This window comes from Coturnix japonica, chromosome 6, assembly GCF_054131305.1.
Source record: "Coturnix japonica strain WE chromosome 6, WE-NBRP24, whole genome shotgun sequence".
In the NCBI taxonomy this organism is placed as follows: Eukaryota; Metazoa; Chordata; class Aves; order Galliformes; family Phasianidae; genus Coturnix; species Coturnix japonica.
Window position 1 is genome coordinate 14,778,555 of NC_140668.1, and position 15,321 is coordinate 14,793,875.

General features: G+C 40.7%; 1 protein-coding gene and 2 long non-coding RNA genes across 3 annotated transcripts; all 3 read left to right on the top strand.

Moving 5' to 3' along the window:
- Positions 1 to 730: 730 nt before the first annotated feature.
- On the top strand, positions 731 to 3,576 carry LOC146760336 (uncharacterized). The gene is made up of 3 exons (XR_014947669.1): positions 731 to 839; positions 1,733 to 2,004; positions 2,700 to 3,576. It is a non-coding gene; the product is annotated as an uncharacterized LOC146760336 (long non-coding RNA).
- A 676-nt stretch (positions 3,577 to 4,252) lies between these two features.
- Positions 4,253 to 5,569, top strand: LOC146760337 (obscurin-like). Its single transcript, XM_085551372.1, has 2 exons — positions 4,253 to 4,590; positions 5,235 to 5,569. The coding sequence occupies exons 1-2, from the start codon at positions 4,341 to 4,343 to the stop codon at positions 5,567 to 5,569; spliced, it is 585 nt and encodes a 194-aa protein (XP_085407498.1). The 5' UTR covers positions 4,253 to 4,340.
- A 5,263-nt stretch (positions 5,570 to 10,832) lies between these two features.
- Positions 10,833 to 12,743, top strand: LOC146760338 (uncharacterized). Its single transcript, XR_014947670.1, has 3 exons — positions 10,833 to 11,073; positions 11,510 to 11,590; positions 12,319 to 12,743. It is a non-coding gene; the product is annotated as an uncharacterized LOC146760338 (long non-coding RNA).
- Positions 12,744 to 15,321: the final 2,578 nt, after the last annotated feature.

Below are 15,321 nucleotides of genomic sequence, written 5' to 3' on the forward strand. Positions count from 1 at the left end.
AGTGCATCTTTTGTCTGTGAGATTTCACACGATGAGGTTCAGAGCCAGTGGTACAAAGATGACAACAAGCTGAAGGCTGATGACAACATCAGTATGCGGCAAGATGGTAGGGTGTAAGAGGGGGATCTTTCTCCTGAGTGGGGGGTGGGTTGGAGATCAAGCATATAAGACATCTGAAATGAAGAAGGTTCAGAAGGGAGTTCCCCTTTTGTTTTGGGACTGAGGTTAGGGTGGAACAAGTGACATGGTGGGATGCTTAGTGTGGGAAGTGTGATGCTATCCCACCATCCCACACTGCCGGGAGCAGGTAGGAAATGAGTGCAGTTATTTCCAAAGTGGGGGTGAACAGGGCAGTCAGTTCACCTCTCCAAAGAGGTTTTGTCTGACAGTGAGTGTGATCCTTCTGTATCAGGTACTTTGAAGGTGACGGTGGCCACATTTGGTCAGTCCTTGTAGAAGCCATGTTTAGATTACACTTTGGTGGGGATGTGGACGTGGGGGAATGGGTGGTTTCATTGACATGAGAGAACAGGCAGTGATGCTGTGAAACCAGATGGATGATGCTCAGCCTGGCCATGTGCCTCAGAGCTCTTTGCTCAAGGAAGCCAAGTGTAGTTGTGGGTTTGCTCTCAAGAGCACAGTTTGGTAGGGATGAGCTGGCGGTTGGACTAGATGAGCTTAGTGGTCTTTTCCAGCCTTAGTGACTCTGTGGTTCTCTGCTTCAGGAAAGACCTACTCGCTGACTTACACACGTGTCCAAGTCAAGGATGCAGCAGAAATCAAATCTGTAGCAGAAAAGGCAGAATCTCGTGAATCTTCTGCCCATCTTACAGTTAAAGGTAATTATGCTTCTGATGACGATTTTGATTAAATTATCTTATGTTATAAACGAGCTAACATCCTTTGCTTTAATGTCAAGGAAGTTAAACACCACCAGGACCTTTCACAGAAATAAAAACTCCTACCTACCTACCTTTCTGCCCACAAAATATCCAGCTTGTCTTTTGGAATTTACTTTTGCTAAGTAAAACAGATTATTTTCTTAGGAGGTTTATTTTCTACCTTTCGACTTCAGATTTGTGTTTGAACGTTGAGGGATAAAAACATAGCTTGACTTTTTCTTCATTTTCTCTTGCTGTTTGAAAAGAACACAGGGTTTTTGTTTTTTTTTTTAATATATACAATGTTAGGGTATATATATGATGTTAAGTGTGATAAAGAAAAGGGAGACATTTGAGTTAGCACACTACTCAAGAGTTCAGTCCCCAGCTTTGCCACTGTTACCATTATAAGGGCAAGAACTTCCTGGAAAATGAATTTCTCCTGAGTCATTACATTTGAGCTACAGAGACCTTTACTAGGAGAAAACTTGTTGTTCAGAGCTAAGTTGCTGTATTTAACCAAAGTAATTATCAATGTCCGTGTTTCATTGAACCTCTTTTCCATTTTGTAATGCGAGGAGTTTGATATTGGGATGGGAAGGTCATGGTTTGATTTAGATGTTGGACTGGGAATCAGAAGATCTGGGCTCTTTTCAGATTGTCAATCTTATTGTCTGACTTCTTAACAACATTCTTTTCTTTCTATTATTTTTTAATGATGTTTCAAGGCATTCTGAGCTGATAGGTGTAGTGTTCATGTGCAGTAATGCTGACGTAAGTGGGGTGATAATGTAAGGGTTTTTTACATTCCTTCTAAATCTCTGCTTTCTCTTGTTCCATCCTTCTTAAAGAGCAATCCATTAATCTAGTAAAGGAGCTGTGTGATGACTATGTGACTGAGCCTGAAGAAGCCAAATTTGAATGCGAGATATCCATTCCTTCTGTGAAACCTCCCAAGTGGTATTCCTACGTGGGGAAGTCTAACAGGCTGGCAGATACTTGATTATGCATCAAGAAGGCACCATCCACCAGCTGACCATACTGAAAACCACCACTGATATGACAAGCACCATTCAGTTCTCAATTGGCAAATCAAAACCCACAGCCAATCTGCTTGTCAGAGGTAACATATCCTGGCTTGGTTTACATCATGAAGATGAAGAATTAATTAACGTACAGTCTTCCTTCACTGGGGTCTTTGAAATATTGTGTGTGTGTCTGGAGGGTCTGCTCCATTTCCAGTTCAAAGTCGTTGGACACTAAATGAGACAGCTGCATCTCAGTAAAAGATCTGTTTGAATAGTTGTGATGTGCTTACTATTCAGATCTACAGAGCTGAGGTTTTGTCCTTGGCTATACCAAAGAAGTCAAATCAGGTGAAATTAATTGTATTTCTGAAGTAGACAAGTTTGAGTTTGGTAGCACCTAAATTTGATGCAGTTTGTCATTGATTTCATCTGAAAGAAACTTGCAGGCTTTTTATCTGCTGTTGTCCCCAGCGTAAGAGTCTCCATTCACATCCTAAAGTACTTGTTATATTTTCAACTCACTCTTATTTGAATAAAAGCCTCAACAATTGGGAGCAATTTAATAAGCACAGAACAAGAGCTGGACCTTGCATTTGGTAGATAACATACAGTATTACTTTATAGAAATGTAGTCAGTGGCATTCCCTATAGACAATCGTTTGTTTTATCTTTAGAGTTGTTCAAAGAACCATTGTGAACATGACATTAATTGGAATGGAATACACGCAAGAGACTATCCTCTTCTTCCAATTGTCCTCATCCTTTCTTCTCTTCCACCCCTGCTTTGCAGATTACCATATACAAATCACCAGGAAGTTGAAGGACAAGACAGCTTTGGAACATCATTCTGTCATCCTGTCCTGTGACTTCAGGCCTTCTCCAAAGGTTGTGAAATGGTTCAAGGGCCACACACTCATCAAGCCCTCTGAGAAGTACAAGATCAAGAGGGATAAGCATTCAGCAGAGCTCAAGATTCTGAAGCTGAACCTATTTCACCTCAGATTTCTCTTCTTGGGGTTGATTTCTGCTGTTCTCTCCTGCTAATTTTATAAATGTATAATGTTCACTGAGAAGATTACACAAAGATCATCTAGTCCAACCATTCTACCACATCCCAGTATGATTTATAGTAACAGTGGTAACAGTTCACCTTGTTTCCCCACAGCCCGCAATATAGAAGTATCGAAGCACCTGCAGGATGTGGAAATTGAAGAAGAGAGCTCTGCTGTCTTCTCCTGTGAGCTGTCCCGTGATGACGAGGACGTGGAATGGTTCCTGAATGGCAACCTCCTTTACACCAACAATTACAATGACATCAAGAATGTTGGCAATTGCTGCACACTGACAATGAAGCAGGTTAAGCCTGAGGATGCTGGCACAGTGACAGTGAAGTCAGACAAGGTGTCAGAAAGCGCACCTGAAGGTGATAGGTGGGTCTGATCACAGCCCTCCTGGATGTAAGAGATGCTAAGGAGCTCCAGTTCATTCTATTGTGCAGCAGTCCTGCTTCTAAAGCTCACCTCTCTGGGGTGACAAGTCATCAAAGGCTTTCTTCCAGTGGAAGGTTCCATTGCAGCAGATATCAAGGAAGGAGGATGGTTTTGGTGTCCTGCCAAAGCATTCCATTGCTTTTTATCATCATTTTATTTAGCACAAGGAGAGTTACAAGAGCAGTTTCTTTTACTGCTTCAGTAACATGCAGTGTCAATGCTGTTGTCTCCAAGGATTTATGACTGCAGGGAGAGATCATTCAGTGTGTGTTTTGCCTCTGGGATGACTAGTGACCAGGCTGTGAGCAACCTGATCTAGCTGTGAATGTCCCTTTTTATTGCAGGGGAGCTGGGCTAGATGGCCTTTAAGGGTCTCTTCCAATTCTAAGGGTACTGTGATTCTAATCTGCTCTCCCCAGCAATTAAGCTCTTTTACTCTATGCGCTCAGAGTTTGAAGGATTTCCTCTTTCTCCTTTCTTTTGCATTTGGTGGAAGTTTTTTCCTCAGTATAAACATCTGATAGGTGAAATAGAAGATTGATAAAAGGAGTCAATAAAACAGGAAAATCAAATATGTTCAGCAGCTTATCCTCTTAATCCTGTGGCCTGCTGTATGAGCTCTGCTCCATGTGAGGGCAATGCCAGCTCTCCAGCTTTAGAAGAGCTGCATCCCAATTACTTCATATGATATCAGTCCCACCCAAGGCAATGCAGGCTGTCCCTCCTGTTCCCTGTATTCTCCTACTGATTAGTTCAGAATTCCATAAAGTGCATTCAGTCAACACACATGAAACCGCTTTAGGTTCTATATTGGTGTCGTCAGTGCTGGTAAAGATTTATTTATCCCTCTTTAAAAATCTGAAAGCAACTGGAAATGTCTCAACTTCTGTATCACATTGTTCTGTTTTGCCTTTTTAATTGCAGAGAAGCCTGCTGTCTTCATGAAGTCCTTGGATGATGTTTTTGGTGAGGAGCGGGGTGTGATTAAATTGGAATGCGAAGTCTCTAAAGAGAAGGTCAAACCAGTGTGGAAAAAGGACGGTGTTGTGCTCACTTCTGGCAACAAGTATGAGCTGGTACAGTCTGGGAAGACCCTATGTCCCCTTATCCATGACCTCGAGAAGTCAGATGCAGGTTTCTATACCTGTGATATTGGCAGTGATGTTGCCAAATCAAAGGTCGGCATTCAGGGTAAGTACTGTGGAAAGTAAAGGAGTGCTGAAAGCACATTCAGTGTGGTCACTATGTCTTACACCTATTCCCCCACGAGCCTTAATAGTTTCTACAATAGAAGTGTATTACTGCAATTTAGCACAGTGATGTCTGGAAAATTCCCATTGCTTTTGATGTAAATGTATCTCATTTTGCCATGAAAATCACCAAACACATCAAGAATGTCCTGGAAATATTTCCTTTCTAAACATCCCTAAAATGGAGAAATGGTTTGAACACCAGTAGGGGTAGATTGGTAACAAATTAGCTAATAGAAACATTTAATTTCTTGTCATAGGCAAATCCCTTTTTCTCACGCAGCATCCTAGAGTTGTCCTCTCTGTTAGGTTTTTCCCTCCGTAGCTCATTGAATCTTCATTCTGCTCCATGGACTGAGCTGCTCTAATTGTAGTTCTTCAAGAGCAAAGACAAGAGATTCTTGTCTCTTTTTTTTTATAGCTTTCTGGTAATTCTGAGTGGAGAATGTCTTAGAGAATACATCAGTAAGGAACGCAGCCATGTTCTGCAAATCCTGAGTTAAAACACCAGTACTGCTACTCATGTCAGTCACAAATGCCTTTTCTCCATATAAACCTCATTCTAACCTATCTCTTACCTTCCAGAGCTGAATAGTGGCATTACCAAACGGCTGAAAAACACTGAAATCCAGGAGGGAGAAGATTGTACTTTTGAATGCATTCCGTCCCATGAAAGCATTGATGAGTTCAACTGGACACTGAATGGAAGCAGAGTGGAAAGTGGTGGGCGATTTAAAGCTTCTAACGTGGGTCGGAAATATACTCTCATTATCAAAAGTGTGACTCCTACTGACGCTGGGGAAGTCGTTTTTACTGCCCGTGGTCTAACCTCCAAAGCCTCTCTGTCTGTGAAAGGTAATGAGATGGGAGAGATTCTGGGGTCTGATTCCTTCAACTGTCTTCTGATAAGATTGTCATGAGAGCTAACTCATAATATGGTTAAAGTGAATAGCAACCTTCTACTTGAACCTCGAAGCACTGAGAATTTCTCTTAAAAATAAGTAAAAGGACAAAACATTTTACACAAATGTGAGAACTACCCAAAGCACTGGGGTAGTGTTGGAAATGGGCATCTCACTACAGCTTGTTCCATTAACAGTAAGTCAGGAATGATCTGTTGAGGGAACTGTGGGAGCAAATATCCTCTAAGTATAAGCTGAAGGGATGGCCTTCACATCATCTAGCTGTACAACAAATTCCTATCTAGAACATGTGCATCTGAGAGCATCATCCGAGGCTCCCAGTGTGATGAGTGGAGAGAAGAAAGAGGCAGTTTTCAGACATGGTTCATCATCCTCAATTGGGTAGATTTAAGAGAGAATAAATGCTGCCTGGAATTCTATTGTCTGTACTTTGCAGATTACTGCTGGCTGTAGGATGGCGTCTGTTGCAAGTGCCTCTCTAACTTATCTCCAGCAGGTAGATGCATGTATTTTGAGAGAGGCCTCCTACCCTAAGTGTATGTTACTCAAAAAGCAATGTTTTCTTCCAGGAAAACCTACTGAGGTTTCAAAACAGCTGGAGGATAAGACAGCAGCAGCAGGGCAGGACATCAGCCTGAGCTGTGAGCTGTCAAAACCGGATTTGAACATCAGGTGGTGCAAGGATGGCAAAGCAATCAGAAAAAGCCAGAAGTACGACTTGCAGCAGGAGGGAACTGGGGCCATTCTGATTATCCATGACTCTACTGCCAAGGACAGTGGGGAGTACCCCTGTGAGACAGAGGACTCCATAACAAAAGCCAGGGTCACTGTGCAAGGTGAGTTGAAAAGCACACTGGGGATGGCATGTAGAGAAGTCGAGGTAAATATCTGCAGCCTGTGGGTGATGTTTTTCTCTTCTGTTTCCTTGAGCAGGATCAATTCTTAGTTTTCAGAAAATATGATGGATTAAAATCTTTTCCTTAAAATAATCTGGAAACTGAATGATTCTCCAGTGTGATGTGGATCTGGGCAGCCTGGTCTGGTGGTTGGTGACCCCTTGGAGGGGGTTTGAAACTAGATGATCTTTGAGGTCCTTTTCTACTCAGGCCACTCTATGATACTGTGATCATTCTATGATTCTATGATCTTGGGTGTTAGTGAGCCAGGAAAAGATGGCAATCTGAATTAGTCTATATTGAATATGTGTAATCAAAACTATATGCAGTTTATCAGATGAGATCCTACCAGCGCATGTATAATGGTATTGAACTTTCCAGATATCTACTGGAATTATCAAACCTATGTAAATGGGTGGACTCTGTGGTCTTCTTAGACTCTTTGCATCTCTATGTGATATTCTGAAATGAGGGCAAAGGAGATTCAGGACACCTCTGTATGCTTGGGACTTGTTGGGGTAACAAATCCCTTTGTCCTACACCCTCATCCTTTTTTTTTTCCTTCCAGAAAAACCTAATTACTTTATCAAGGAACTTTCAGATGTGAAAATTGAAGAAAGTGGAAGTGCACTTTTTACATGTCAGAGCGAGAAAGCCGCATCCTTCGTCATATGGAGGAAAGGCATTGCTGAGCTCAGGCCTGGCAGGAAATACAAGAGGGCACAGAAAGGACGAGACCTGCAGCTGTGCATAAAAAATCTGGAGAAAAGTGACAGTGACGTGTACACCTGTGACATTGGTGATGCCCAGTCCAGAGCCAAGCTGGTTGTACAAGATATGTGTGAGAGCCATATGACTGCGCATCCTGTTTCTCCACTACCAAGACATTATCCTGGTAGAATTTGTACATTTATGGCAGGTCTTTGGGGCTGCAGCTGTCTGGCCTGAATAGTGGTTCACAAGCCATGAACAGAGCAAGCTGCACGGAAAGAAAAAGAACTACCGACTAGAGCAGTGCCATTGAGAACTTTATGTATCATTTAAAAACCAAAAATGCTGATGTACGGTGAGGCTGGTGACCCAGAAATCAGTGTGAACTTTCTATCTCTGACCTTTCTGAGTTACAAATAGTCCTCCAGAGTTCTAGGCAAAAATTCCCTGATGCTGCATTCTGGGTAGTTGTCACGGTTTAAACAAAAATCTACCTGTGTCCGTGACAGGGGGGCCACAGGCAAGCGAGGTGCTAGAAGGAGCTGAACCTCTGTCCCAACTACTTCAGAAGCAGCCTGAACCCCCTCGTACACAGCTAAGATCTCCTTCTCAGTTGGAGTGTAGCACTCCTCAGACCCTTTATATGCTCGACTCCAAAGTCCCGGGGGTTGGCCTTGGGTTTCTCCTAAAGCTCTTTGCCACAAACTCCAAGTGGGACCTTTCTCTCCAGCAGCAGTGTAGAGGATGTTCTTCACATCCTGTCCTGTCCGTACTGGCCCCAAGGCCACGGCACGGGCTATCTCTTGTTTTCTCTGCTCAAAAGCCTGCTGCTGCTCAGGACCCCATGAGAAATTATTCTTCTTCCGTGTTACCTGATAGAGGGGGCTCACTATGTGGCTGTAGTTTGGGACATGCATTCTCCAAAAGCCCACTACTCCCAGAAAAGATTGGGTCTCTGTCTTGTTGGTGGGAGGAGACATAGCAGTGATTTTTTCAATCACATCTGCTGGGATGTGTCGATGCCCATCTTGCCATTTTACACCTAAGAACTGGATTTCCTGGGCAGACCCCTTCACCTTGCTGCGCTTAATGGCAAAACCAGCTTGCAAAAGAATTTGGATTATCTGTTTTCTTTTCTTGAAAATCTCTGCTGCTGTATGGCCCCACACGACAATATCATCAATATACTGCAAGTGTTCGGGAGCATTACCCTGTTCCAAGACAGCTTGGATCAACCCATGGCAAATTGTTGGGCTGTGCTTCTACCCTTGAGTTAAACGGTTCCAGGTATACTGAACAGCTCTACAGGAAAAAGCAAACTGTGGCCTTCATTTTGCAGCCAATGGGATGGAAAAGAAGGCATTAGCAATGTCAATGGTGGCATACCACCTAGCTTCTTTTGACTCCAGTTCATACTGGAGTTCTAGCATGTCTGGTACAGCAGAACTCAATGGAGGTGTGATTTCATTTAGGCCACGGTAATCCACCGTCAGCCTCCATTCTTCACTGGCTTTATGCACTGGCCATATGGGGCTGTTAAAAGGCGAGTGAGTTTTGCTAATCACTCCCTGATTCTCTAATTGGCAGATTAGCTTGTGAGTGGGGAGCAATGAGTCCCTGTTGGTGCGGTACTGCCGTCTGTGAACCACTCTGGTGGCAATTGGTACCTCTTGGTCTTTTACCTGGAGCAACCCCACAGCAGAAGGATCATCTGACAGACCAGGTAAAGCTGACATCTGCTTAACACCGTTTGTGTTAACAGCAGCTATCCCAAAGGCCCATCGATACCCCTTGGGATCCTTAAAATATCCCATCCTAAGGTAATCGATTCCCAGTATACATGGAGCCTCTGGACCAGTCACAATAGGTTGTTTTTGCCAGTTTTTACCAGTGAGGCTTATTTCGGCCTCCAACATAGTCATAGTTCTTGTAAACCCCCAGTTACTCCATGGATATATATTGGTTGTGTCCCTTGGTGACTTGAGGGCATTAGGGTGCATTGTGCACCAATGTCCACCAAGGCTTTATATTTCTGGACAGCACCAAACTCAGTCTGGAGGCTGTCGTAGTTGGACTGAAGAGTGTTGTACCCGAACCGGAGGACGTTATGCTCGGACTGGAGAGTGTCGAGTTTGGATTGGATACTCTCATTCTCAGCCCTGAGACTCTCTCTCTCAACCTCAAAATCTTCCCTCTCAGGAATGGTATTGAATAAGGCCTGATAAGCATTAGCTAGGCCCCAAGTCATTTGTGCCTCCTTAGATCTGCCTGAGCCACAACATTCCTGTCTCAAATATGCAGTCAAACTCTCAGGATTCTTTAAGTGTTCAGGAGTAAAGCTCCATGACACTAAAGATGTCTGTCCTCTAAAAGTCTCTCCAAAGTTTCTCCACACTCCCTGCCACTCAGTATTCTCTGACTCTAAGGAAGACTTCCTCCTGATGTTATAAATCCAGATACCGAGTGAGATCACTACAATAACCAACAGCAAATTGAGGGAGATTAATACGATTGACAGTGTGGTCCACTGGGACAATTGGTCAGTCGAAGACTGCTTAAAAGATGCAAAGAAAAAAGGAAAAGCACGCTCAAAAACCACCATATCCATACTATTGGTTGCATTAGTTGCTCCCTCTGGAGCTGCATGCAAATACCAAATAAGTGTTGCTAACCATGCTTTCAATCTATTATACATTCCTATAACTTCATAGGAAAAATAGGCTAGCTTAAACATGGTCCAATATGTTTGGAGCATCGTAAAAGAGGAACTAATGAAATGCAGTACCTTATAATGCACACTTAGTAGAGGGAACATTTATTTATTTTTTTTTTTTCAATAGAGAGGGAAAAAAAGTGAAAAAAAAAAACCAAAGCTCAGCAGTGTTTATAAAATAAACCGGAGTATTGGCAGTCCGCCTGGACTTTCAAGGTCAAGCTCACAGGTGCAGAATCGCAAACCTAAGATAGCTCCTTAACAGGAGTGATACTGATAGCAAAATTACAAAATTATTAAACCATGACACCCTGGTATATTTTTTTTATTAAATATTTTCCTTTTTTTTTTTTCCTTAAATATTTTCCTTTTTTACTATTTAAATGTTATGGGCACATCTTATAGAAACACAAGGCTGTTTACAAAGAAGTGCATGCTGTGTTGCTGTATGATGAGCAAGATACATCTATTCTTCATCTAGCAGGAATAGTTGCTGAGCCTTAAGAACAGTTTCAGAAAGCTTTGGGAATTTGGGCGTTTTCCTTGTTTCTGCAACACAAAATGAAAATTTACGCTGTATACAAAGAAAAGGGGAGTCCGAACTTGTACGTTAAATTTGAAGGAGATCAATCTGGGGTAATATTTAAAAAAACAAAAAAAAAAAAAAGAAAAGGGGGAGTGTGGTCATCAAATACTATAAAATATATTAGCTGTTACTAGAATGCCACTTATCTTCCCCCCATACGAATCACTGTCATGTTGTATGTGAATTTGTGAGGTGGGTTTTGAAGCTGAAATTAAAAACTTCTTGTATGGCTGTCTTCATAGTGGCTATCCAGACTATCTGTAGAAATAACAGCTATTATGTAGTCAGCTATTCACCAGTTTTAACTGATTATAAATTACGTTTCAGGGTGGAGAACATAGCATAGTGCCTGACACCTGTGTTGATCCTGAGGGCATTCTTGATTCTGTGCATTATGATGTCATGGATATTAAAGAGCAAGCTGAGGCAGCACATAGTTCCATTGTATCCCTGGAGGACCCGAAGGAAGATATTGGCTGGTTTGAAAAGCAGCTGGAGAAAACTAACTTTGAACTGATGGAGACCAAAGAAGAGCTAACAGAGAAAAACACCAAACTACTTAAAACTGAAGAAGAGCTGATGCAGAAGAACAAAGGTGAGTTATGCGATGTGAAAGGTAGAAGACAGAAATAGTTCATTAATCTAAAAGAGAAATAACCAGTTTGAGTAGGAATTAGAGGAGATGTTCTACCTTTGGAACCATAGCCTGTAGATAAGTGATAGTTTGTTCCTTGTGTATATTCAGGTTCAGCAATTCCATGGTTTTTTAATTTCTCTTAACTCCATTGTGTATTTTCTTTGAAACCTGTAGACATAAATCAGCTTTTTAGACATCATGAGATGTCTAATACTGATATCTTAATGTCCTGTTTTTATAATTGAATGCTTATTTATTATTTGATTTACAGTGGAATAGTTACCACTAGCAAATACTTCCCTACTATTAGCAAAAGTGTTTAAAGTGTTCACTTTTGTGACATCAATTGTTCTTTCCAAAAGAATCATGGCTGAAACTTGTCTTATTTTCCCAGGATTTTGTGAAAAGTGAGAACACGAAAAATACAAAATCTGTCATGGCTTTTAATTCACCCTCTGCAAGTAACGAGAAAATGGTTGGTTTTTGTTCTAGTTTTGAAGCTAGCTTGGGACTTCCTGTAATTGTGTGGTCACACGAAAGAAGCAGTGTCTTATCCTTATGTGTATACCTGAATGGGAATCTTACATGCTTATGAGCTCTTCCTATTAAATTCCATAAGCTAACCAAAGGGCAAGTCAGTCTGTCCCCAGAGCGTGTAATGGCTGTACTGTGTAATGATTTGGAGGGAAGGATATTGCACACTGAATAGTTGGGAAGAGAAGCTTTAGTGTATTATCGTGTGCTTTTGTAAGTGAAGCCCTTGTATTAAACTAAGGTTCATATCATTAATATGCATGGCAGTTATTAAAAACAGATGTTCACATGTGATAGCAGTATCCTTGGCATGGTCAGAGTATGAGTAGTAGATTTTTCCCATTTGTTGTCTTCTGTTTTGTATGTTTGTTTATTTTATGTAATTAGAACAGCTTATGTAAGAAACAACTCCACAGCTTGGGAGCTACTTTTAAAGAAACTACTGCCTTATTAAGAAACTTTAAGAAACGTATGCCTTGAAATAGCTGAGATTTTGACAACTCCCTAAAGGGTATAAAATTGTCTACATTACTTGCCGTTGTGGTATCATCAGCATAATGAACAGAGGTGTCAGTAGTAAAGCTCAAAATGTCAACTTAAAATAACGTTGAACTAAAATGAAGTTTAAACAATGCTCTTGTTTCACATGTTCACATCTCTGTTGAACAGAAATCCGGAAAAGACTACTTCCTGAGAAAGCGAGTACATGCTTCAAGACTGACTAAAAAGAAGGATGAAACACTGCAAAAAGTTGGAGATTTTATTCAAAGCTCTCCTTCTATTATACACTCTAAAGGTTGGTGTAGAATAAGTTTTATTCCATGTTTTCTAGAAATTGTAGAATGGCTTGTTTCTGCTGTAGGCTATTAATGTATGTGTTCTTAGACTTGTCTGCCATGTTAAGTTGTCCTTTGATTTATGAAGTACATGCATTTATTCGTCTCTTCAGAGATTCATTATTACATTTGTGAAAACCTACAAGTATACAGAGAAAGTTGGTTCTGTCTTGTGCTTCTGTCAGCACCAAAGTTAGGCCTGTTGTTTAACTCCTGCTGAAGTTTCTGACTTCCAGCGACTTCTGAGCCATGATTGTCTTTCATACTCCATTTTAATGCGTGCTTTAAGCTGCCGTACATGAACCTATAAACAGTTTCATCTATAGAAGCAATAAAGAACCTCGATGAACACATACAATTTCTGAGTATTTTCACTTAAATTTTACGTGTCATTTATAAACCAAGTTTGTTACAAAGCTTTTTTTGCATTCATTGATTTAAAGACTCACAAAACCAGTAAGTTGATTGGTTTATGTATCAAAACAAATTTCTTCTAGCCAAGAAGCTGATGTCAGCAGTAAGTTCTCCTAAATCAAACGAACCTGAAAGTCTCGAAGAAGGAGAGACCAAGCCAAAACGATGCAAAAGGAAGCTGTATTCCACTGTCATTTCTGGCCCTCTAAATATACCTGCTTCTTCGGTAAGCGATTATACTGTAGTCTTGGCTTAAAATAAACTACTAAGGAGTCCAAACAGACTGGAGGTTTCATCTATTTGCAGGGGGAGGTTGAAAGTACTGAGGTATTTCTTTATTCTACCAAGTCATTCTTGTTGGTCTTCCTGCTGTTCTGTTTTATTTTGTCCTCAAAGATCTCTGTGTTTGGCTGGCTTACAGTTTACTAAGTAGGTGATGTAGCAATCACGGAGATGTCTTCTAATTTGGAATCATAGATAATTTCAGTGTGTCGGAGTGGGATTTTTCTACTACACGCTTTTCTAGAGCACAACTTAGACAGCTTTTTAGGTATGCTTAAACTATGATCTCCTGTCTAAGCCAACTTGCAAAGGATCTGATGTGCCAGTTTCATGACTCTGTCGGCAGCTATTGTGCTAAGAACATTCTTGCTCTGTTGGAACTGCATCTTTTAATTATATTAGAGTCCTTTTTCTGTTCAGCATAGTGATCATTTGCCCATACTGTAATATCCCTCTGAATTTTTTGATGATTTGACGAATGATAGGGGCAGAAACCAAAATGTTTTTTTTTTTTTTTGTTAGAGGATGAAGAAGATGAGACAATTTCTTTTCTCACTGTAGTTCTGAGAACATGGAACTGAACCGAGAACTGAAATTCTGGGCAAGTCATAGCTACAGGGATTGAGGCTAAAAATGTTTTCTGAACGCTTCATGTTTCACAAAACAAGTATTATAATACTCTTTTGAAAACAAGTATTTCAAAATGAAAGCTGCCTTCAGGCTTTCCTCAGATGTGTGTGCTTTTTTAAGATAAACAGGATTTTGTACATTCTCCATATTTGTTCCTTGTGATTAAGCTGCATTAAAATGATCTCGGTATCCCATAGTTTTCTGAATAAAATATAATAAGCAAATGCCATTCTGAAATCCATTTAGGGGAAGAAATATGTTTGCGTGGGTCAAGAAGAGCTTGTCAGTCTTGTGTGAAAAGATGAGTAACTTTTGAAATGTTTTCATCAGGAATCTGAGGAACAAAAGAAGGAAAGTGATCATCTGATCATCAAGCGACGGCTGAGATCCAGAACAGCTAAAAAACCTTGAAGAAGCATGTTTGTTCCCCTTTCTCAGGACATACTTTTATCGTATTATTAAAACTGGTTGTTAATAAACAGTAACAGTTACTCCTTTGTGTTCTTAAATTTGTATATAGATGTTTGTTGCAGAACGGCGGGAGAAAAGCAGACGACCACACCTGTCATTGACATATGATCAGCTATTCTCGTTTATTCCTTGGCTGCGTGTACCTTTATAATACGGATAATTAGCTCATACATATTCCAAAAGTGGAGCTCATCATTGGTTCCCAATTACATACTATCCCCGAGTATCTTAACAGCTTGTTGTTATCAACTGAAAGCTACTCCCTTGCTGAGTTCCCAGAACCATGGCTAGTTTCTCACCATCCCAGGGCATCCTGTTGTTCTTGCTGTCCTTGCAGGTGTTATGGCTGCTTGCTTAGCTGCACCATGTTTACGACCCTTCTCAGCTAACTAGCTGTAAAAAACACTCTCTACATTTCCCCCGTTTTCTTTTAGGCTGAAAAGGGGTTTGATTTAACGACCGATTAATCATATTTAACAAGCAGTTCAGTTCATTTGTTCAATCAGTTCTCATGTAGTTTTATCCTGCTTCGTAGCTGCTGTTCTGTGAACTTCTCATCTGGATCCATGACGGACGCTCCATAGAATTCTTCTTACAATACTGCCTATAGAATAGCAACACTACTTAAATTAATAACATAACTATTATAACTCAATCAAGGCCTCGATTGACAATACTCTAAAAGTGAAAAAAGAGACAAGTCAAATACAACATAACAACATTACTGTTAAACCCACTAAAAAGAACAAACATGTTTGTACTGCAACCTAAGTTTCTGTAAACTGAAAATAAATCCATGAGGGTCCAATTGTGTTAATCTGTAACTGATCAGGAAAAGTCTTCAATTTTCATATACTCTGATATATTGATTTTAATGACCACTAAAATTTGTGCAATAAATGCTTTTAAGATGCTCATAACCATGCTCTACCGACTGAGTTATCTGGGCTAATAATTGATTAATGATCGTGCAATTTTATGAAGTAACATGTCAAATAGAACCAATTTTAGAGGACAAACGTACTAGAGTATCACTAGG

Coding starts and splice junctions, on each gene's coding strand:
- LOC146760337 (XM_085551372.1), top strand. CDS start 4,341: ATGAAGTCCTTGGATGATGTTTTTGGTGAGGAGCGGGGTGTGATTAAA. Junction 4,591..5,234: donor ATCAAAGGTCGGCATTCAGG/GTAAGTACTGTG, acceptor CTTACCTTCCAG/AGCTGAATAGTGGCATTACC.